This window comes from Metarhizium brunneum, chromosome 4, assembly GCF_013426205.1.
Source record: "Metarhizium brunneum chromosome 4, complete sequence".
Taxonomy (NCBI): domain Eukaryota; kingdom Fungi; phylum Ascomycota; class Sordariomycetes; order Hypocreales; family Clavicipitaceae; genus Metarhizium; species Metarhizium brunneum.
Window position 1 is genome coordinate 271,784 of NC_089425.1, and position 23,451 is coordinate 295,234.

General features: G+C 52.3%; 7 protein-coding genes across 7 annotated transcripts; 2 read left to right on the forward strand and 5 right to left on the reverse strand.

Annotated features, from left to right (window-relative positions):
- Nucleotides 1–8: 8 nt before the first annotated feature.
- Nucleotides 9–1,578, reverse strand: BIOF (8-amino-7-oxononanoate synthase; the record flags this gene model as incomplete). The annotated part of the gene is made up of 3 exons (XM_014685019.1): nucleotides 9–440; nucleotides 541–683; nucleotides 753–1,578. The coding sequence occupies 3 exons, from the start codon at nucleotides 1,576–1,578 to the stop codon at nucleotides 9–11; spliced, it is 1,401 nt and encodes a 466-aa protein (XP_014540505.1).
- A 407-nt stretch (nucleotides 1,579–1,985) lies between these two features.
- tsc10_0 (3-ketodihydrosphingosine reductase tsc10) lies at nucleotides 1,986–3,239 on the forward strand (the record flags this gene model as incomplete). Its single annotated transcript, XM_066130855.1, has 5 exons — nucleotides 1,986–2,039; nucleotides 2,095–2,161; nucleotides 2,223–2,353; nucleotides 2,422–2,716; nucleotides 2,779–3,239. The coding sequence occupies 5 exons, from the start codon at nucleotides 1,986–1,988 to the stop codon at nucleotides 3,237–3,239; spliced, it is 1,008 nt and encodes a 335-aa protein (XP_065987081.1).
- A 491-nt stretch (nucleotides 3,240–3,730) lies between these two features.
- FUM3 (Dioxygenase FUM3) lies at nucleotides 3,731–4,708 on the reverse strand (the record flags this gene model as incomplete). The annotated part of the gene is made up of 1 exon (XM_014685021.1): nucleotides 3,731–4,708. One exon carries the CDS (start codon nucleotides 4,706–4,708, stop codon nucleotides 3,731–3,733), a length of 978 nt encoding a protein of 325 aa, XP_014540507.1.
- An 800-nt stretch (nucleotides 4,709–5,508) lies between these two features.
- Nucleotides 5,509–7,254, reverse strand: FUS6_2 (Efflux pump FUS6; the record flags this gene model as incomplete). The annotated part of the gene is made up of 2 exons (XM_014685022.1): nucleotides 5,509–6,972; nucleotides 7,036–7,254. 2 exons carry the CDS (start codon nucleotides 7,252–7,254, stop codon nucleotides 5,509–5,511), a joined length of 1,683 nt encoding a protein of 560 aa, XP_014540508.1.
- Nucleotides 7,255–8,178: 924 nt separating this feature from the next.
- gloL_1 (Highly reducing polyketide synthase gloL) lies at nucleotides 8,179–16,026 on the forward strand (the record flags this gene model as incomplete). Its single annotated transcript, XM_014685023.1, has 5 exons — nucleotides 8,179–8,888; nucleotides 8,946–13,713; nucleotides 13,764–14,054; nucleotides 14,109–14,521; nucleotides 14,634–16,026. 5 exons carry the CDS (start codon nucleotides 8,179–8,181, stop codon nucleotides 16,024–16,026), a joined length of 7,575 nt encoding a protein of 2,524 aa, XP_014540509.1.
- Nucleotides 16,027–18,495: 2,469 nt separating this feature from the next.
- On the reverse strand, nucleotides 18,496–19,012 carry G6M90_00g067530 (uncharacterized protein; the record flags this gene model as incomplete). The annotated part of the gene is made up of 3 exons (XM_014685024.1): nucleotides 18,496–18,704; nucleotides 18,774–18,879; nucleotides 18,950–19,012. The coding sequence occupies 3 exons, from the start codon at nucleotides 19,010–19,012 to the stop codon at nucleotides 18,496–18,498; spliced, it is 378 nt and encodes a 125-aa protein (XP_014540510.1).
- A 2,300-nt stretch (nucleotides 19,013–21,312) lies between these two features.
- PR1_4 (Cuticle-degrading protease) lies at nucleotides 21,313–22,659 on the reverse strand (the record flags this gene model as incomplete). The annotated part of the gene is made up of 4 exons (XM_014685025.1): nucleotides 21,313–21,507; nucleotides 21,560–22,072; nucleotides 22,149–22,334; nucleotides 22,387–22,659. 4 exons carry the CDS (start codon nucleotides 22,657–22,659, stop codon nucleotides 21,313–21,315), a joined length of 1,167 nt encoding a protein of 388 aa, XP_014540511.1.
- Between the last annotated feature and the right edge of the window lie 792 nt (nucleotides 22,660–23,451).

A 23,451-nucleotide genomic window follows, 5' to 3' on the forward strand; every position in this document is an offset into this window, starting at 1 on the left:
TCAGGCCCTCAAGCGCCAGCAGCAGCCATCAAGGCGTAGATTTTCTGAGCGGCTCTGGGCGTCTTTCCCTTGACCTCCCCCGACTCCTCAATGCCAATCATCTCTTGTGCCCATTCACATATGGTGCTGGCAAGAAACTCGACCTCGGCCTCCGTGTTGGCGCTGTGAACCATGATCCGAATCCTGCTCTGGCCCTTTGGAACCGTGGGGTAGTCAATGGGGACGGCCGAAATTCCCGCCAAGTGCAGATGGAATACGAGCCACCAGTTATACCGTTGCCGTGTCCAGAGGGGTACAATGTGCGTCTGGAACTCGCGTCCTTCCCAATCGTCGACCAGAGGGATGGCCAGAATCCCCATCTCGCTGGCTTTTTCCCACACAGGGTTCGACGTGATGGTTTCGAAAAAGTGCTTCACGAGATGCTGGATGCTGTTTTGTAACTAAAGACACATTGTTAACGGCTACTGACATAAGTTGAGACGCTGGGTAACAGCCAGGTCGAAACTCGGAATAGATGGTCTTCATCGTCAAATACTTTACCTTTGTCGTTTCTCCGTTGCGCATCAAGTTGTAGGCTGCTCGAATACATGCAACCGAAGGAAAGGAAGGGCCAGTGGTGTAGATGACGGAGCGGGCAAAGTTGAGCAGAGCCGTTCGAACCGTTCCGTTGCTCAAAATGGCGGCTTTATAAACACAGAGGATCAGCATTTATGCCCATATACAGAAACGGAAGATGAATTGTAACATGGTACCTCCTGTTGAGGCCAAAGCCTTTCCATATGTATGGAGTCGAATGGCAATCTCCTTCTCGAGACCTAAGAGACTGACAAGTCCTACGCCCTTGGGGCCAATTATCCCCGTAGCATGGGCTTCGTCGACAATAAAGGCAAAATTCTTCCTGGGGCACACTTCCCGGGAAATCTCGAGCATCTCGCGTAGAGGGCAAACGTCACCATCCATGCTGTACACGGACTCGACGGATATAAGAACCGTGCGCGAGCCGTCCTTGATCAAGGGCTGTGAGTCCACAAGATCTACTAGCGCATCTCTCAAGGCGTCGACATCGTTATGGCGGAAGGCAACCTTGGTCAAGGCCAGCGAGTGCGTCATGCCGTCATGGACGCTGGCGTGGACGAGCTCGTCGTAGACTATGGCGTCGCCGGGACGTGGGATTGCCGAGTAGATGGCATTGTTAGCCTCGAAACCGGAGCCGACAATGAGTGACATCTCAGCGCCGTGGAAGGCGGCAATTTCCTGCTCAACTTGTTCAATATAATCGTAGTTCCCATCCACCAGGCGCGAACCTCCTGCATAAATGGGGAAGTCGGGGTTACGGCCCAGCTCGTTGAGGAACTCCTTGCGAAGCAGTCCCGTCTTTCCCAGGGACAGAAGATCGTTGGAGCAAAAGTCAACGGCCTTGCCTGACTTCCAGGGACTTTTCAGACCGTTGGTGAACATGCCATGATCGGATCGCCGGAGGTCCAAAGCCTCCTCGAGGTTGCGGTAGAAGGTTGGGGCATCTTTCATCTGGGGCCCCTTGATCTTCTGAGCCTTGATAAAATCCGCCAGAAAATCCATGATTATCGGGCGACGTGTAGTTATGACACAGGCAGTCCTTTGCGAAAATAATAACCACTCATCCAGTGAAGTCGAACACGTCCAACGCAGTAGGAGCCTGAACGAAGGGGCTTGTACAGCTATTAAATTCTTACGTGCAGGGTAATTCTCCTGCCGTCCTCGACTCCCACGGGATCCGGAACCCGGGTTCCACCCAATCGGCCTGGACGCCGATTGGTCAAGTCCGTCCCAGCCCTTTGAAACGGCGTAGATAAGCATTTCATGTTGTATCCGGAAGACAAGTGATGGCCGAGTTCTATCATTTGTCCTTGGAGATTGCTAAAGGCATCCATTAGACTCTCCTTCTCAACCGACAACCCTCAATCTCTCACCTGAGAGCAAAAGAAGGACGTGTGGATCTCTTGATGATGAAGCGACCCGGGGATTTTCGCGGAAAGGCAAGTTTTCTGCTCTGCGGGGGTGTCTGACCTAAAATTTCTCTAATTGAGAGCCCTCAACCAATGCTAACATGATCAGACCGTCTTTGTTACCGGGGGATCTGGGGGATTGGGCAAAGCCATATCCCAGCAGTTAGCAGCCCGAGGTCAGCAGTGCCGATATCCTAAGATGTCAACGGTACTTCTAGGACTAATCAGCAGTCGCAGGGGCCCATATCACAATTTTCTCCCGCAGGCCAGACGCACTTGCCAGGGCCAGAGAGGAGATACTTTCCAAGTGTTTGACTGGGGATCAGGAAGTCAATACCGTCGCCATCGACATGGCGGATGCTTCAAAGGTGTGCCCCCATTCCGCATGGAGGCTCTAATTGAATACATACCTAACAACTAACCACCTGACCGGCAGGTTGACGAAGCATTTAGAAAACAGCCTCGGATTGCTGACGTCTTGTACTGTGTTGCCGGCGGTAACCATGCTGAGAACGGGTTTCTCGTTGATATTAATGCACAGGCTCTTGAAAGTTGCATGCGGAACAACTACTTTACCGCCGTGTACGCAGCCAAGTCTCTGCTCGACATATGGACAGAGGATGATTTGAAAGGACCCATTCATCCCCGCCCTGACCCCAGGATACGTCAGATTGTCTTTGTCACAAGCGCCGCCGCGTTTTTGGGTTCTCCGGGCTCCATTGCTTACACTCGTGAGTATTTCTTTACTACATTAATGACCACGCTTGTGGCTGACGACTTCATCTCCTCCAAGCGGCCAAGTGTGCAACCCGTGCCTTTGCGGATACTCTGCGGTTGGAAGTGCTGCGGTACTGCTGCCCCGAATCGACCTACTCGATCCACTGCGCGTTTCCAGGGGACTTTGTATCCCCTGGATTTGTCCTCGAACAGAAGACCAAGACGAATCTCACAAAGCGCATTCAGGGTCTTGACGGCTACACCATGTCGGAGCTCGAAGCTCGGTTCCCATCTTCGGACAAGATCGCTTCACTCATCACTTCCGCCGTGGACAGGGGCGATTTCATCATCTGTGACGGCTCGCTGGCTGGCTCATTACTCTTCACAGGCATGATTGGGCCGTCACCAAAGAGGGGATTGGGCATTGTTGATTCTTTGCTTTCCGTATTTACCGGGTGTCTTCTCTGGCCGTATCTCAGGTGGAAATGGGAGTCCATGACCCGCAAGGACGGCGAAGAGCACAGAAGAGCTAGGTGAAGGTTGAGGACAAAAGGTTCCGTGTACCTAGCCTCTGATTGCATTGGCCCAGATCCAAAATGGCATTGTCGTTTCATGTTCTATAGCATCGGTAGTCTGTGCTTGGGAGAAGCGGCATTAGTTCACTAATTGTAGAGACACGTTGTGACTTTGAATGACACCACCGCCATCTTCGTCTGATGTCTCAACCCCGCATATGGTACTCTTCGATGCCAAAAAAAATGCAAAGGAAACGGCGGAAGCTCTCGTATCCAAACTGGGCAGATGGTAACTAAGAATTGGGATATTCAGAGATTGACATTATCAACTGAAGTCGCGTAGCTCGTAACAATTCAGCAACTTTATTCACCACCCTGCTACACTGAACACGATCTTTGACAGGTACGATCTAGTAACTTCCAGGTCGAAAAGCCTCAAATTAAGTAACCAGCTCGCTAAACACTATCTGTCTCTCTACCCAGTTACTCGGGCCGAATTAAATCTACAATGGTCTAAAACAATTTGCCAACCGGGTCTTCAACTGGATGACTTTTCGCAAGGTCACCAAGATACTCCATCAGGCCATCCAGATCATCCAGTTCCAAATGCAAAGCCAGCTCGGTGTAATCCTTGGTCCACAACCCAGGTGACCCCCTGGGGTACTGGGACCGGAAACCCAAAAATCGCTGCGCCCTCGGAGACAGCTTCTTGGCAGTCTCTAGGGTGACAATGCTCGGATGCGCCTCGGATGGCGTCAGATAGCCCGCACAAATAGACAGCTGCAATGCCTTTCTCTCCTCTGTGGTTGTATTCGCACCCATGCCGTGCACGACCTTGCCACCCAAGAGGAGGCAGTCGCCCGGGTCCATGATGGCCGGGATCGTCATTTCCTGGTTGCCGCGCTGGTCAAAGGGCCACTTCTGACTCCCTGGGATGACCCGGGTGGCGCCATTGTCCTCCCTGAACGGGCTGAGGGCAATCAGAAAGTTCATCTGGACATCGTCAAAGTCTGGGCCAAGCAAGACGGCAGGAGGGTAGTTGTTCAAGTCTCGATGCAGCTCCTGCGGATCCTGCGGGCCGCCGGCAAACAGAGTTGACCCCGTGGACAGCCAGTAATCGCCGGCGTTGCCTCCCGTGGTGTAGTTGCGGTGGCAGATGGCATGAATTAGGTCGTTCTCGAGGAGGTTCTCGCGAAATACCTTGCTGTGGTTGGCGAGACCGGCAGCGCGCTTCGTTCGGCGGCCGTGAAAGGCTTGAAGCAGCGGGTGGTCCAGCAGAGCGCCACGCCGAGTTTTTTCAATGACTGGTTCGATTTCAGACGTGAATTCGGCTACTTGACCAGGAGTGAGGAGGCCCTTGATGACAAGGGCTCCATCTTCTGCCCACTTTTGGAAGATTTCGTCCAAGGGGGTTTCCGGGGTGACTTCCTGGAGCTTGGTGCGTCCGTTGGGAGTGGAAGTTTGAGGGGTGTCCGTTGGGATGCGCCACATGGTGTCTGCGCTGAAAGGAACTGGTACGATAAATGTTGAAGATAGATATCAAAGTCCTCAGAACAGTGGTAGCTGCCCTGGGGAGAAAGGCAGGCGGTTTTACCTCCGAGTCATTTATATCTGCCTTTGACCCAGTCTGGCCTGTCGGGTTAGGGTTAGGTAGGCAATGTTCGCGCGATCAGGACGGGTTCCGTGTCCGTCCGGTCCGGCGCTAACTCGATTAGCACGAATTTCGGGACCCGGAACCCGGATGAGGATCTCCAAGTCCCATTTGAATCTCGAGTGGAGCGTGCCACATGTGTCAGGACGGCCCGGCTCGCTCTCATAGGTTCCCTAATTCTCTACTTGAACTGTCTCTGTACTAATTCAATTGGGTGGACGGCAGCCGTTCGACGGTATGAGGACGATTTGACTGCTTCTCAACCTCTCAACCTCTCGATGTCTGAGACTTGAACCGAGCGTGAAAATTCGGTGCCCTCGTCGGCTTTCGCTTCCTACACAAAGCCCATCCCTGCTAGTAGTTCCTGATAGTAGTTATTACGGCTAACCCAACGTCTACCAATACTGACTTGGACACATTATGTGGGCCAAGAAGTAATACATCACAGTTTGCGGTCCACTTGCGAATGATTACACAACAGGGTTTTGTACAGCGGTATCATGTATCATGACTTTGACAGTAGTTATTATTCCGTACTATTAACATGTCTTTTACGATTTGTCTGGTTAGACAATATGGTTAACCACATTCAAAGGCGAATCAAGTGTGTCCAGACCGCGTTAGGACGTCCAGTCATTTTTTAGGGTAATAATTGCTGTCCCTCAAACGCCTGCCGGCCAAGGTCGCTTTTCTGCAGAGTGAGCTCCTTGGTAAATAGTGAGCTTATGAAACCAACACCGCCAAAGGCAGTCATTGCGTAAAATACTGTCTGGAAAGCTTTGTGGTAAGCTCCCAAGACTGGGCCCAACACGTCCCGGGAAAGACCCAGATCCCTCAGCGTTGGTATAAAGCTAATGGCCCGGCTCGCTTCTCTCAGTGGAGCAAGAGACTCGGGGAGGTTGTCAACGCCGGCAATGGACTTGGCAAAGACACTGATAAATATTGAGGATGAGACGGCGAGTCCGAGGAGGCCTCCCACCAGGCGAAACCACAGGACGAGCCCGACGGCCAGCCCCGTGTCATCCACGTTTTCGACACTTGCTTGCATTGGAAGGTGGAGGAGACGCAACAATGCGCCTATACCCGCGCCCCAGATGATGGGGATGGCCATTCGCATAGCACGGGGGGAGCCTTCATCTAACAGGGCGACAAGGCCGGTGCCCACTGTGAGGACAACCCAGAACAGTCTGATACTCCATAGATATCCCGATTTAAGGAGACCTATGGTGATGACCACACCACTGGCGGCCAAGACGCATGTGATGCTGGTAGGGAGCAGCTCCACGGCCGTGTCGATTTGGCTCAGTAGGTAGACTGCCTGGAACAAGAGCAGCAAGTACTGTTGCAGCGGGAAGAGAACGAAGCCTTGCATAAAGTTCCCCAGCAGTGTCGCCTTGGCTGTTGTAGATTGTAGTAATCGATAGGGCATGATCGGAGCGGCGGGTAGTGACTCGTAGACAAAGTAACCGACCAGAATCAGGATTCCCATAATCAACGGGACAAGTGTCTGCCATGAGGCCCACGAGTACAAGGCGCCGCCCCAACTAAGAGGTAGGACGAAAAGAATCATTCCGGTGAAGGAGAGAGCCATGCCCCCCCAATCCAGGCTCTTCACATCGTCCATGAGGGAGTCGTTGACCGTACGGAGACGAAGGAAAAAGAATGTGATGGGGAACGAGACTCCGACAAAGGGCAAGTTTGCGTAGCCGATCCATCGCCAAGAGATGAATTCGCTGAAGACGGCGCCGATAGTTGGACCGATGATGGTCCCAATGGCGATGGGAATAGCCAGGAGCCCGAGAAACATGGCACGCTCCTGCAGTGTCGTTATATCCGTTATGATGATCTCGCTTAGCAGATCCATCCCCCCGCCCCCAAAGCCCTGAAACGCTCGGCCGACAATGATATACGTCATGTTCCTGGCAAGACCGAAGACGAGCGAGCCGATGGCGAAGAGCAGGAGGGCGACATAGAGCAGAGGCTTGCGACCGAAGACGTCGGAAAGTGAGGTGTACAGGGGCTGGGTGATGACCACGCAAAGAAGGTACGCGATTCCAGCCCAGAACGACTCGAAAGTTGTGCCATGCAACTCGTGCGCAATGGCCTTGGATGCCATTAGCGGATATTCATGGTAACCATGGAGCATACTCCGGGAGAGACGACTTACTGGAAGAGCCACGGAGAGAGTGGACGAGTCGAGAGCGAAGAGAAAAGTGTTGATACAGAGACCGGAAAAGGCGAGCCAAAAGGAAAGCGGCCGTCCTGCCCGTTGAGGTGAAGCAGGAGCTGTATTCGCTTCTAAATGGACGGACGGCGCTGCAGACGACTGCCGACTACGCCTTCGCCTCATATTTTGTCCGTGGTCCGGTTCTGGTTGTTGATCCATTGTCGGTGCCGGTACCATGCTGGGGATGACTAGGCAGAGATGCAAAATCGAAGGCCGAGGGAAGAGGAGGCGAGTAAAGAAGTGACAAATATGATATGAGGCCGACAAATGGTACGATTTGGTGCGAAAATGGACGCGCCGTCCGGATAGTCTATATGGTGAACAGGAGAAAATCTTGGTATGATCGTGGGCGAGGGAGCGCAGCGAGGACCTACCGCAGTTTCAATCCATTATTACGGCTCTCTTGTACAGTCATCAGGCTGGACCAACCACATTTACATATGTACATGTATGTACCATGCACGGGGTAATGGTGCTGACTGCATCCCCTGCCGCCCATGCGCAGAGTCGCGACCAACGACCAATGCATTGACGCTTTTCGGTCATTCAGCTCGCACAAAAATCACCGGGGGGTCGCGGGAAACGGAACCCGTCTGCTTGTCTCATTTCTTGAACCACTCGGCATCGGAATCCGGCGGGTTAGACTGCAGATAAACTCCTCGTGAAGGCCATGGCCCAACTATGGCGCAAGATGCGCAGTCGCCACATGTTGCGTTTGTGGCGGCCCGAAGTCGAAACACGCACGCAATAAGATGGAACGTACATTCCGGGGTATGATGTAGATGAGAACCTGCTGATAGCCCGATGCTACTATATATAGGCATAATATGGCTGTGGCTATGAAAAGGTAGGAAGATAGAGAGTCCTCAGCAGGCCGGCCTAATACAGAGGCGGGTTCAAATATCTGTTGCCTCCCACTGTCCATACCAGTCAGAGGCAGGTGGCATAAAGGCCGTTCTGCCAGCGAAAGCCATTTTTACGGGAAATACTTGTGTTCGTATTCCCTGCCAAACCGACCAACCCACCGAGCCGACCGCGAAGACTCTATTAGTACCTAACGGCCGAAGAGCAGACTTGATCAATATGGGTTCTTTAGCTGCTACAGTCGGGAATGGAGAAACCAACGAATCATCCCTTCAACACCCTGCAACTCATGGCAGCCATACCGCCAACGGCCATACAGCCAACGGTCACATAACCAATGGCCATACCCTCAATGGCCATTCCATAAACGGCCACACTGCAGACGATAACGGTACTATTAATGGCTCGCTAAACGGGCTCGGCTACCCGAGTCAAACTCTTATGGCCATCTGTGGCATGGCTTGCCGCCTTCCAGGAGGAATAGCATCGGCTGAGGAGTTATGGGAATTCCTTTTGGCAAAAAAGAATGCCCGGACTCGTGTGCCTGAATCCCGCTACAACGTCTCCGCCTTCCACTCCGCCGTTTCCAAGCCAGGAACGGTGGCTACAGAATACGGGCATTTTCTTGACGATAGCGTCGACCTTGGGGCGCTGGACACATCTGTCTTCCCCTTGAATCGAACTGAGCTAGAAAGATCGGACCCGCAACAGCGGCTGATGTTGGAGGTTGCCAGAGAGGCCTTTGAAGATGCCGGGGTGACCGACTGGAGGGGGAAGACGGTGGGATGCTACATTGGAAACTATGGAGAGGACTGGTCTGAGATGTTCGCCAAGGAACCGCAGCAATACGGCTTGCATCGCATCACTGGTACTGGGGACTTTGTCATCGCGAATCGGCTATCATATGAATTTGATATCAGGGGACCCAGGTACGTCGTACTATTCGCCCTCCTAACAACGATTTATAAAGCTAACGCATGGAACAGCGTCACAATTCGTACGGCTTGTTCTTCTGCCCTCATCGGCATCAACGAGGCCTGCGCGGCCATCGCCCGTGGAGATTGCGAAGCTGCCATCGTGGGCGGCCTTAATCTGATCCTGGCGCCGGCCATGACCATTTCTGAAACAGAGCAAGGCGTTTTATCCAAGGATGGCTCGTGCAAGACCTTTTCTGCAGATGCTAACGGCTATGCCCGGGGAGAAGCCGTTACTGCTGTCTTCATTAAACCATTGACCGACGCAATTCGTGACGGCAACCCGGTCCGGGCTGTCATCCGGGCCGTAACGAATAACTCGGACGGCAAGACGCCCGGGATATCACATCCAAGCACTAGCTCGCAGGAAACCCTCATGAGAAGAGCGTACGCCATGGCAGGAATCACCGACTTTGGGGAAACAGCTATGGTTGAGTGCCACGGCACCGGCACGCCCATCGGCGATCCTATTGAGGCCAATGCCGTGGCTCGTGTTTTCGGGGAGCGGGGAGTTTATATTGGTTCCGTCAAGCCAAATCTAGGCCATACAGAAGGCGCCTCGGGTCTCGTGTCCCTGATCAAGATGGTTAAAGCCCTTGAGCACCGCACAATACCACCCCAGATCCGGTTCACAGCTCCCAATCCCAACATCCTCTTTAAAGAGGGCAAACTCACGGTTCCCCTGGAGCCAACTCCCTGGCCTCAAGATCGCCTCGAGCGTGTAAGTCTGAACTCCTTCGGCGTGGGTGGCTCCAACGCCCACATAATCCTCGAGTCTGCCGTCATGCACAACGCCGCAACCGTCATTCACGCCACGCCGGAAGAACCTCAGCTCCTTTTATACACGGCCAGTTCTGCCAAGTCCCTCGCCAGGATGATTGACAACTACCGGCACTGGGTTGAGAGGAACCCCTCCAAGGTCGCCGACCTGGCCTACACTCTGGCTAGGAAGCGAGATCATGGGCCGCACAGGGCCTTCGCTATTGCCAACGGCGGCGCAATTGAAACCGTCTCGCCGCCCGCAAGCATCAAGCCCGGCACGAAGCCGCCTAATATTGTCATGGTCTTTACAGGTCAGGGAGCGCAGTGGCCCCAAATGGGTCGACAGCTATGGCAGTCCAACGAGACCTTCAAGGCCAGCATTCAGCACCTGGATCAGTGTCTCCAAGCCGTTTCTGGAGAAAGGCCACACTACTCAATCCAGGAGGAGCTCAAGAAGCCGGCCAAGAAGAGCCGCGTATCTTCGGCCGAGATCTCCCAGCCCCTGTGCACGGCAATTCAGATCGCCTTGGTCGACTGCCTGAAGGCCCTGGGCATCGTGCCGAGTGCCGTTGTCGGCCATTCTAGCGGCGAGATTGCGGCCGCCTACGCCTCGGGGGCGCTCACAGCGAGTGAAGCCATCATGGCAGCCCATCACCGTGGCGCCGTGACGAATAGGCAGAGGAGAAAAGGGTCCATGGCGGCCATTGGAATGAGTTGGCGAGATACGGAGAAGCACCTCGTGCCCAACGTCGTCATCGCCTGTGACAACTCTCCCAAAAGTGTGACAATTTCAGGTGACACAGATAAGGTCAAGGCTGTGGTGGCTGATATTCAAATGACACGTCCAGAAGTGTTGGCTCGGCTTCTTCAGGTAGACAAAGCATACCACTCGCATCACATGGCCGAGATTGGAGACGACTACGCTTCGTTGATTAGCGGCCAAGTGAATGGAAAGGGTCCTTCGAATGCCTTCTTCTTCTCTAGTGTGACAGGAAAGCTGCTGGATGGAGAGCACAATCTCGGGTCGGCATATTGGCGGACAAACCTCGAATCCCCCGTCCGGTTCCGTGAGGCCGTCACAAACCTCCTGAATCACGAGGTTGGCAAGCATGCCGTCTTTATCGAGATTGGCCCTCACTCAGCCCTCGCGGGACCTCTGAGACAAATATTCACTGAGACCTCTTCACCTTGTCCTTACTTGTCAGTCATAATCCGCAACCAGGATTGTCTTGGATCCTATCTGGCTGCCGTCGGCAAACTCCATTCACTCAATGTAAACATCAACCTCGACGTCTTGTTCCCCACGGGTTCTTGTCTACCAGATCTCCCAAGGTACCCGTGGAACCACGAGAACACCTGCTGGTACGAGTCCCGTCTGTCCAAAGATTGGCGCTTCCGAAAATTCCCCTATCATGATCTCCTTGGCCTTCGAGTCGTCGAGAGCACCGAGCTCGAGCCGGCCTGGCGCAACCTGTTTCACCTATCCAACACGCCTTGGGTCCACGACCACAAGATCGGGGACGATATCGTTTTCCCCTTTGCCGGCTACATTGCCATGGCTGGCGAGGCGGTGAGGCAGACGACGGGCATCAACGACGGGTTCAGCATTCAAAATGTACTTGTCAGCACAGCACTGGTACTCCCTAAGGGCAAGCCCACGGAGATGATAACCACGTTCCGGCCAAAGAGCCTCACAACGGCCCTGAACAGCTCCTGGTGGGAATTCACGATGGCCTCGTACAACGGTGACATCTGGACAAAACACTGCACGGGCGAAGTCATGGCGCTCACGTCTGACCCAAGACCGGGACAGGATCCCGAACCCCTTCCTCGCAAGGTGAACACGGCCAAGTGGTACAGCAACATGAGCAAGGGCGGTCTTGACCTTGGCCCTTGTTTCCAAACACTTGCCACCATTGAGACTTCAACGCGTCCAGAGGACAACCGGGCCATTGGAAATGTTGTCAACGGCAGGCAGGGCGATGAGGCCAACTACCACATCCATCCCACCGTTCTCGACGCGACCATCCAGATCCTAGGTGCCGCCGCCACCAATGGCCAGATGCGAAAGACCAAGACTTGGCTTCCTACCAGCATGGACAGGCTCAGCGTCTACCGTTGCTCGTCGGACATGGTCACCAGTGTTAGTGCGAGGCTGTCAAGCAACCATTCCGTAGTGGGAGGAGGCCGTTGCACGGCGGGCGGCGTCGTCGTCGTCGAGGCTGAGAATATCAAAATGTCACTTGCGGCCGACTCCATTTCAAACCAGGTCCCCGACACACACGCGGCCGCAAGGTACGAGTGGAGCGCCGATATTGACTTTATGAATGTTGGCGAGCTCCTCATCGCACCAGCAGGCCGCTCTGAATACTTGCATCTCCTCGAGGAGCTCGGGCAACTCTGCTTGCTTTCCTCGAAGCGCCGGCTTTACTCGACGTCTAAACCGGTGGTCCTCGCTCCTCATATGCTCAAGTATACGTCCTGGATCACGTCCGCTTCCAAGGTGGTCGTCGTCAACCTAGCGTCTGTCGTGAGCAATCTGGACAACGAGAACATCTCGGCCCGCATCCACGCTCTCTCAAACCGTCTTGCTGACACTCCAATGTCGCCCGTCTCTAATGCCATCCGCGAGATCTGGACGAATATGGATCTGTTGCTTTCAGGACAGACACTCGAAGATATTCTCCCGGAGGAGACACTACCTAGTGTCTTGAAGTTCGTGCACAAATCCATTGACTATGGCCCACTTATTCAGCATCTAGCACACTCCAAACCCAACTTGCGCATCCTCGAGATTGGCGGCGACAGAAGCTCATCGGCAGCCAGTGGCATTGCCGAGGACCTCACACGCCCCGATGGCCAAGTGCTCTGCTCCCAGTATACCTTGAGCTCGCCAGGCTTTGTCTCCAGCAAGGACCAGCCGATGCTGCTCCCCAATATGGAATACACCACTCTGGATATCGGCCAAGATCCCGCGCATCAGGGCTTCGAGGGACACCAATACGACCTCATCATCGCGTCCAACGTCATTGGGGCCACCAGGGACCCGCAGCAGAGCCTGGGCAACATTAAGAGACTCCTGAGTCCCAACGGCCGACTGCTTATACAGGAGACTTGCCCGTCGTCCAAATGGGCCACCTATGTTCTCGGAGTCCTCCCGACGTGGTGGCAAGGCACCGCTGACGGGTCTGACGAAGCAGCCGTGCTCAGTCCCGAAGTATGGCAGTCGAAGCTTGCGGCGGCAGGGCTCGGCAGCATCGAAGCCACGGTTCTGGATGCCGAACAGCCTCACCAACTCACTGCGACCATAGTAGCAAGACATGACTTGCCCCGGGAGACTGCCCCTAGACGAGTCACTGTTCTTGTCGATGACGAGAATGGAGCTGCCACTCGGCGGATGCTCAGCCGACTAGAAGATGACGGTTACGCCGTGACAAGTTGCAGGTTGGATGGCTCTCCGCCAGTCGGACAGGATGTCCTCTCCTGCCTGGACCTAGACAAACCCTTCTTTGAGAATCTCAGCGAGCCCCGCTATCAGCTCCTCAAAGACTTCCTCCTCGCCCTCGGCGGCGCCGGCGTTCTCTGGATCACGGCTCTCAGCCAGCGGGGATGCCGTGATCCCCGGTACGCCCAAGTCTTGGGTCTCGCTCGATGTGTCCGCTCCGAGATGATTGCCGACTTTGCCACGTGCGAGGTGGACAGCTTCGACAATGCCCAGTCAATGGACATGATCCCCCGGGTCCTGGCCAAATTCGAGAATCGCGACGACGACGCCGACGACGCCGTCAAGTCCGACTTTGAATGGGCCATTATCGACGGCCAGGTCCAGGTTGGGCGCTTCCATAAATTCGCGCTGCGTGACGAACTCCTGGTGTCGGAGCCCGCTGGAAAGGCTTCCCTTGACATCGGGACGCCTGGCCTGGTCAACAGTCTGCGTTGGGTGCAACAGCCGCGCGAGGCCGAGCTGAAGCCGGGCGATGTAGAGGTCCAGGTGCACTCTGTAGGCTTGAACTTTCGGGTAAGTCGACTCTATGCCAGCTTTGTCGTACTATCTGACTCGATCGCAAGGACATCCTCGTGGCCCTTGGCATCGTGGAACTTCCAGTGCGCCAGTTTGGATTCGAAGCAGCAGGCATCATTACACGGGTCGGAAAGGACGTGGACCCCAACCAGCTCAAGGTCGGCGATCGCATCTGCTGCTTAAAGAAGCAGGCCTTTGGGACTTATATTGTCACTCCGGACTATAGTTGTACTCATGTCCCCGACAACATCACCTTTGATGAGGCCGCGTGCATGATCATGCCATATATTACGGCTATCCACGGCTTGTTCGCTACTGCACGTCTTTCCAGGGGTCAGGTACGTAGTCACGGCCGGCGGCTAAGATGTCCCCCTATGCTGATATATACATAGACCGTCTTGATTCACAGCGCATGTGGTGGCGTTGGTCTGGCCGCTGTGCAGATTTCCCAGATGGTCGGCGCTGAAGTGTACTGTTCCGTCGGCAGAGAAGACAAGGTCGAGTTCCTGATGAACAACTTCAACATCCCCCGGAATCGCATTTTCTACTCCCGTGACAAGTCCTTTGTTGGTGACGTTATGCGGGAGACTGGTGGCCAAGGCATGGACGTCATCCTCAACTCCCTTTCCGGCGAGCTCTTGCACGCAACGTGGACATGCGTCGCCGAGTTCGGTACCTTGGTTGAGATTGGAAAGCGAGATCTGATCGGCCGTGGGAAACTCGACATGGAGCCCTTTTTGAAGAACCGCAGCTACTGCTGTATTGACATTGACCGCGTCTGGTCGAAGCCGTGGATTCTGAGAAAGTGAGTTGAGCACAATGTAACCACCTCGAGATCCTTCTCCAAAGGCTGTCCTTGTCCAAATCCACTCTTGACACAAGAGACCGCTTTTCTAACACAATGAACTTCTATATAGACACATGCTGGACGCCTTCGACTGGTGTGCCAAGGGTCTTGTCACCCCCGTTCGACCCGTCAAATCTTTCCCAGCCAGTCAAACACAGGACGCGTTCCGGTACATGCAAAAGGGGTTTCACATTGGACGAATTGGCATTTCCATCTCTCACAACCCAGAACACCCGGATACCCAGTTTGAGACTGTCAAGATGGCCCGACCCATCACATTTGACGGATCTGGTTCCTACCTTCTTGTCGGGGGTCTCGGGGGTCTCGGCCGCGCCATTTCCGTCTGGATGGCCGAGCACGGCGCCCGCGAATTGATTTATCTATCACGAAGCGCTGGAGGGGACACCAAGCACGACCTCTTCGTGGCCGAGCTCAAGAGTATGGGCTGCAACGTCAAGCTCATCCAGGGAGACGTGACCAAGCTCGAGGACGTCGAGAAGGCTGTCAAGGCGGCCACACATGCCCTTCGAGGCATCATCCAGATGTCCATGGTGCTCTATGACCAAAACTTTACCAAAATGACCTTTGAGGAGTGGACGGGTGCGACAGCCCCCAAGGTCGAGGGCACATGGAACCTACACCGTGCCTCCCTGTCCGCTGGTACAGACTTGGACTTTTTTGTCCTCTTCAGCTCCGTTTCGGGAATCATCGGCCAGTCAGGCCAGGCCAACTATGCCAGCGCCAACACCTTTCTTGATGCGTTTGCCCAGTACCGCAAGGGCTTGGGCTTGGCAGCCTCGGTCGTCGACGTCGGAGCCGTCGAAGACATTGGAGTCATTACCGAGCGCCAAGGATTAATGAGCACCATGAAAGCAACCGGCTTCAAGGGCGTCACAGAGCAGGAACTCTTGGACGCCATGGTCTTGGCAATGTTTGCCCATGCTCGGCCGACGGGGCAAGGAAATAGTCCAGGCTTCCACTCGGCCTTTGTCGAGGCCAACACGTTTGTCCTTGGCCTGGACTCGTCGATACCGCTGAGTAGTCCCAACAACCGCTCCGTGTGGAAAAGAGACCGTCGCATGGCGGTGTACCACAACGCCGCTGCCGCTGGTGCTGAAGCCGCCGCGTCCAACGATGGTCTCAAATCGTTCCTGGCTGGTGCCAGGGCCGACCCTTCTGTCCTCAGCTCGCCGGAGACAGCTAACCTGTTCGCCGTTGAGATTGGCAAGAAACTGTTTCACCTGCTGCTCAAGCCACAGGAGGACCTCAACATAGCCTTGCCCTTGGTCGACCTGGGTCTCGACTCGCTTGTGGCACTCGAGCTCAAGGCCTGGTGGAAGCAGGTCTTCTCCTTTGACATCAGTGTGCTGGAGATGCTTGCGATGGGATCCCTTGCGGCGCTTGGGAAACATGCCGCCGACCAGATGATCAAGATTACCGCCATTGATAAGGACGCGTCCTGACATCTTTCTATTTTGGGGCGTGAAAATTTAGGGGGGTCGTAACGGGGCATTATTTGACCTTGGACTTTTTGCTCGGATGCGCCACGTTTCTGAGCTCAGATTAAGCCCTCTATGAGAAGACTACTACAATTATTTCGAGGAAATGGTGGTAGAACAGACTACTGCGGTGGTTTGCAAGGCGGCAATGCCAGCTTCGCCACTGTGGTCACTGCCGCTCGGAGTTTGCTTCAAGCTGCTCGCTCGATGACTTTAACAGTCGGGCCGTAGAGGCGTACGTCTCCAGTTGAAATTATTGCACAACCTTGCCGATGAGGGTAATACTGGCTACACATTCGTCAGAAAATACATGGGTTGCGCACGCGAAACCTTCGACTGCATCACCAGGGTCGCCTGTCTCGTGGCAACTTGCGGTAGAGAGATTCTCGGTTTTGAACCCCCGAACCTTTTGCAAACCTACCTGCCACCACTTGGAGGAGTTTAATTCACTTTTAAAAGCTTCAGTCAATGTTGAGAGCCAGAATATCATGCCTGTTTATTTCGTCCTTATACGACTTACATGGCCCTGATGATGTCTGGTGCAATGTTAAGCTGTAATACATTGCATTATACCCTGTAGCAAGAGCTGGGTCAGGTCAGGTAGGGGAGCAAATGTTCGGGCGATCTATAGCCTCGAGTAATAGTACCTAATAGATAGAAATAAGGTAGCTAAATGCGATAATATGTTGCTCTGATTCTTTTCGCTGCCATTTTGCGAGCTAAACTCGGGTCTGAACCCTACGACATTACTAAAAGCACTGTATCAGAAGCTTATTAAAAGCATGTACTATTACACTCGATCCGTAGATACACACCATATATCATAAATACAAGCCCATAATGATTCTGGTTTCCCAACTTTTGATCAAATAGCATATTTCCAAGCATCAGGCGATAGAGGGGTCGATGCTCCTCTTGGCCCAGTACAAGCAAGTTGCAGACGAAATGCCCGACTGAGTGAAGGGGGTCATAAGCTCTCGGGCTTTCTAGTCTACCGTCCTTGATTCATAACTCGACGATACATAGGGCTCGACGAGTATAAAGTGCTGCTCGTTCTTTGTACAGGAAGACTATGTTGAATGTTAAATATAATCATGGATACCCACAAAAGGCCAATTCTTTTCTTTTCAGGTTATAAACAGTGTAACTTGCCACTGTATAGAGATGGACACTTCTAGAGCAAGAAGAACAAGCCGTACAATTTCATTCAAGTTTGAGAATCCCGTGGCTTTCGCAGTCGTGGCTCCAGTCGCGGCTCAAATGTGGCATATAATGGTGCGCAAACGCTAGCCGTTATGAATAAATCGGATGCTAGTGTTGAGGTTTTTTAACATGAAAGCGCAAATTAAAAAATCTAACGTCGCGTCTCGAGTTATTTGAGGCCGCATGAATTATTCCATAGTTCGACGACGGTCAACACTGGTACGGGTGCTGGGAAAAACAGGCAACGGCACCTGCCAAACGATAAATTGTTGCATACAGATGTATCTGTGACTTAAATCGAAGAACAATTTCTGAATCGCCAAGTTGCGTCTAAGCAGTCTCGGCCGGCTCACTGCGAATATGTAGTCTCGTTTGGACACCCTTGACCGAATGCGCGGTACAGTAGGTACCAGTAAATCCGGAACTATTTGCATCGTAGACCTGGAAACAAGCACGCGGAATTGCGGAGATATACCGTAACTTGTACTTTAAATGATATTTTCTTATATAGGACCCGTGGCTGAGCAATGAATAGATTTCACAACGTTGAGGCTGTCGTCGATATCCCACTACTGGTCATGGTATCTTAGTTGATGCAAATGTATGAGCAATTAACGACGTGATATGGCTATGGAAATGCTTATGCCTCGTTGGTTACTGTGTGGAGAGTGATAAAGCCAAGATATAAATCCAGCAGTTAGCACGTCAAGGAAAAATCAACCAGAGTTGAGTATTATTAACAAGGTTCTCAACAATTTTCACACTTCAGACGACATCCTCCGACGCATTACTACTTTGCTTGTCTACCTTGTGATATTCTACTCTTGCCACAGGCGACGCAGCACCGCGCTGGTAGACGTGAAGCCGATGATCTTGGACTCATTTGATGACGAATGTGGATAAGCTGACAGTCATCTCTGCTCACTTCCAAAAGCATACAAGATGTAGTCTTAAATACCAGGCACCAAGGCTGTGACTTCCCGTCATCAGGGATCCGAAAGATTTGCTCAAGCGATTCACACGTGTCAATTCACAAGTTTCCATGCGGGAAAAGAGATTTTGCTACACACTACCTCCACTCATCGCAAGTGAGGTATTTTCCAATTCATCTGCCTAATGGGTTTCAAGAAGTGCTGACATAGCATTAACGAAAGTGATCTGAAAAGAATACCCTTCCGGTCTCAACGGATCATCCAATTGGGCGGAACAAACAAATGACGTTGCTCGCCGTTACGACTTCATAACGCCCACGCAAACATACGTGTATGCCCAGAGAGTGAGGCAATCCGGACCAGCGCCTTTGTTCCATTGAGTGAATTGATTAGTGGTAATGTGATTGCTCTCAGCAATCTGCACGCATGTGTTGTCTTTTTGTACATAGCAAAACGTGTCGCAGTTGTCAACCATGCCTGGCTGGGTGGGCAACGGAGTCTTCACGCCTACGAGAGTGTAAATCAGTATGTTTTCTTCAATGTTGTCTGTTTTGAGGAAAGCGTCGATGAACTTACTGTCGGCTCGCTTCTCAGTCGGCGTTCGCTTGATTGAAACTTTTGTTGGTGCTGGGACACACATGGGCCAATTGCCCGTAATCTCTTTGTTATTGTTGAGAGTGGGCTTTTAATTAGTTAGTTCAGCTTGGCTTCTTTGGCTGAATGTATTCGGGTTGCTTTGGGGGAACACCAACCGACGCGCTGGCAAGACATGCCAGCTGGGTAGCAAGAAGAAGGGTTTTGGCGAAGCCGAGCATTGTGAAGGGTAGAATCAAGGGCTGAGGAGTGGTAAACGCAGAGTTGAATTTGTGGTATGTAGACGGCAGTGCAATGTCTGTGAGGCGATAAGATGCTGGGTTTCTTCCCAAACAACAGCGCAGGCTCGCGGTATTTATATCTCTAGACGCTCGTGTTCAAGTCTCAGTGATTGGCACGATTTGCCGTCACAGCCCCAGCAAGGTTGTCGATTTGTATTGTACAGTCATACGATGATCTCACCATACATGTCACATATGCAATATTTGTTGGTCATTTTCTTACACCGGACTCTCGCTGCAGCCAGCCTCATTCCGCGGTCGGTCGCCGGGCCACAAATATGCATCTGCCGATTACACGATTGGTCACTTGTGACATAAACCACGTCTTGTTCTGCCGCGATACTGACATCTGGCCGCCTTAAGCCATATCGGGATATATCCGGCCTCCCCAGACGGGGTCAACATTGACTGAGAGGGGTCGCGTACATGATGTTACGCGAACCTTTGTGCCATCCAATGATTGATATGATCCTTTTATTACCCCATACATACCGGCCAATTGTAAACTTTCAAACACTTTGACATATGCCGTGAGCTGTTTAGGCAGCCACAGGGTGCATTCAAGTCCCTGTTCAACCTGCGCCTTTTCCTCCGGTCGACGGCAGGACACCACGATGAGCCCAAGCAGGGCGTACCAATCTGCAGAGATAACACCTGGCCTACCCATACAGCTACACTGACAGGCGTATTAACTGCACCATTGCTGGCACAGAAAGTGGTGCGCCCTGCTCCGTACACGCCAAGGATGGATGAAGCTGCAGTCCACAACTCGCCTTTCGCGGCTCGTGTCAAGCTTGACAAATTATGCCGCATGCCGTACTCCACGAGCTACAGATTCCCGGCTTTCGAAATGACATGATTTTTGCTTTGTTATACACCAATTGTATGTACGCACTAGTCTCTATCCTACGCCAGGCGTGGTCAGTATTACTAAGAAGCCAAGACTCAGCCTCCTTGAATGCAACCATTCCAACTTCATGTCTTGCAACAGGAGAGATATTACTCTCTGAAATATGACGACACGCATGCAATAAAACCCATTCACCTCCCGTTGATTCGACTAATTGGAATACCGCCTACATGTGGAACCCGATAGATCACAACTTGTAGAGCATCTCCTTTCTGTGCAACACAGTGGCTGTATTTATCTAGTAACAAATTGACCGGTCAACGTCACGGAAACTACTCCGTAAAACTGCAAGCTACCATCTACCTTTTTTGGGACAAGCAGTGTTACCAAGACGTCCTGACTCGGGCTCGGTAACACGACTCACCCCAGCCATCACATGCATTGTACTCCGTAAGCAACGCAATATTGCTGTCAACATGCAGAATCATGCCACACACGGCCAGCCAATACGACACTGGGCATGATTTCAGATCACATTCAATTGAGGGTTGGTTTGAGGTCGCCCGCCATACGGAGAAGCGGAGGCATGCGTTCCGACGCTTTGTCTTCCACCTTAGACAACATAATTTGAGCTTCGAAGTAGACTCTACCATAGAGACAATATAACCATCAATAGTAAGAGACACTATGCGGGCGCAGGACATCCGCTATTGGCTGTTCTGAAAGTGGAAACGCAATTGCATGTCCCGTTATCGCTAGTAGTCAAGTGGTCAGTCTCTGCCTGGTGAGCATGTTGCAAACAGCATAGCTTGCTATATTGCCGGCACGGTGCACAATCATTTCGGCCAGAGTTCTTAGCTTGGATAAAAGGCGCTTCAAAATATAAATGAGCGTCTGATTTCCTGGCTACAAAATCGCAACAACAAAGATAACAAATACCAAGCCTTGTTGCTGAAGCTCGAACCGTCCGGATTTCCTATATTCTGATGTTCATCTCTGCGCCGTTCTCGACGTATGCCTTGTCAGGAATTCCTTCCCAGAAACAAGCTTACATCAAGTCTCCAAGCAAGACAACCCCATGTCCCTGGCTGTCAGTTAAAGTCCAAGTGTTGTACTTGGTCCCCATACACACACGCATTCGTCTTTTCCACGAATGTATACTGGGTGGGCGTTGGTCACTGAAGTTGCTACGAGCTCAAGGATCGAATAACGCCCTCGCCACAAAATACGGGACCTAATAATGGTCATGAACTCAGGGTAGCCTGGTGACTCATATGATATGGTAAGGTTGATGTATATTTACAGAGAATTAGACTATTTGCAATTGCACACAGTGCCATTTGGTTTGTTGCGTTATCAAGTGTTTCCACTAGACTTGAGGACCAGCCCATTATCCAGATGGATTGCCGTTGAAAGCAAGCAAATTGACAGTTCCTGATGGGACACTGCTAATAGTATTTTTTGTAGCTAGAGAGCGAATTCTTTCGCAAAGAGCCTGAGCACCGGGGAAGCCTTCCAAAGAAGCCAAGTAGGCACCAAGACCAACAATATGTGGCGTGGCCATGGAAGTACCAGAGATGGAGTTCTAGCGAGAGATTAGGGTTGGCCATTCTCAACGATTGGGTAGTATAACTCACAGTAGCGCCATTTATCCAAGTTGACAGGATATTGCTTCCAGGGGCAAGAATGTCAACAGCAGCCCCGTAGTTTGAAAAGGAGGAAAGTCTATCAGAAGAATCCGTTGCTCCTACAGTGCATACACTAGGCTCAGAGGCAGGGGACGTTTGGGAGGCATCCTTCGCGTCGTTTCCTGCCGCAACAGCAAGGAATACACCAGACTGGATCATCTTTGCAGCAGCCTGGTTGATGGCAGCTGAATAGCCGCCTCCCAAGCTCATGTTGGCGACGACGCCCTTGGGGCAGCTTCGTGTTCGAGAGTCTTCGATAGCATGGTCCATACCGGCAAGAATGCCAGAGTAATCGCCGCTGCCTTGGTCACTCAGAACCTTGATTCCAATGATGGTGGTTTTCTTAGCCACGCCATAGCTTTTACTGCCAATGGTTCCAGCCACGTGGGTGCCATGACCGTTGCGATCAGAGTTCTCTCCGGCAACAAAAGACTTAAGAAACAGGGCTCGACGTTCGAATTCCTACACTTGCGAGTTAGTTGCATCGGATAAATGCGCCATATTTGCCTCCATAGCCGAAGGCATGTCTCATACATACTGGATGCGAAGCCTCGACTCCAGTATCGATAACATACGCGCATGTGCCTTCACCGGCACTGTCATCATAGGCGTAGCTACTTCCTCCGGGCCGTCGGTGCGAAATGCGAGACAGACCCCAAGGGGCGCCCGACTGTTCGGCAAATGCGCTAATCTTGACAGTCGCATCGTTTTCAATAAAATCAACCTATGTCAGGCGTTAGAAAAGATTCAGGTGCAGCTTGTGCAGTCAAGCTTACAGCAGAATGATTACGGAGCGTCTCAATGGCCGTCGCGTTCAACGCGCCAGCGAATCCGTTGAAGATGTGAGAGTACGTTTTCTCCGCCTTGGCATGATATTCCTTGATGGTGCTGTCGGCAGTTGAGAAATCAAAAGTCTCTTTGTACTTGACAATATACTTGTCGGGGATAGTGTCACCTCGTGGGACAAGGAGTGGTGCCGGCTCAGCTCGCTTGGCTGGAGCCGCGAGGGCCAGAGGCAATAGGTTGAGCAACAAGAGACTTGGAAACATGATCACAGATCAGTGTAAGTTGAAGGGAAATATTGCAAGAAGAGAAGGGTTGATGTGGATGAATAGTTCCTCGAATGGTAAGCAGAAGCCTTCCTCTTTATAGTTCTGGACAAAGAGACCACGAGAGGTTAACCCATGTATTGTTGCTTTTTCTCAAGAACTCAAGCGCTACCTGCCCATTAAGGCAAGTACAATGTGAACACACGGTAAGACTCTTTTCATCTGTTTCTGGGTGCATTTTTTTTTTTTTGCTTCACGGTGCAAAAAGTCCAATACCCCCGTTGTCGGGACTCGGGACGACTCAGCTGCAAACACGAGAACGTCGTGCTCATCAGAGGGGAGGCTGGTAATCATGGAACCGGTAAGAGTAAGGATCGTCAATACACGCGTATCATGTAACCTGACTTGGGGAGCATCGTGGTGCGTCTGCATCCGTTGCGGAGGGAGGTTCGTCGGATCCGGCGACTTGGAAGGAGGCCAGAGCTGCGACTTTGCACAGGCGCTGGTTCCTCTCGTCTGTTTCCAAGGATCAAGGTTAATGCATCCTGGTATGTGGCCCCCTCTCCCCTTTTCCAGCTACCGAAATCAGCAACGTGGCAGATGTGTGTACCCCAAGCATCAATACGGTGAGAAAATCGAGCATCTGGATTCTGAGACACCATGGTTATCCCTTGGCTGCCACCATACCGAGCAAGATAAGCAACTCTATTGACGGTGCTTTCCATTTTTAATCTATTTCATTTTATTTACGTATTCATCTTTTACGGTGCAGCATTCAATTAATGCCTCTAT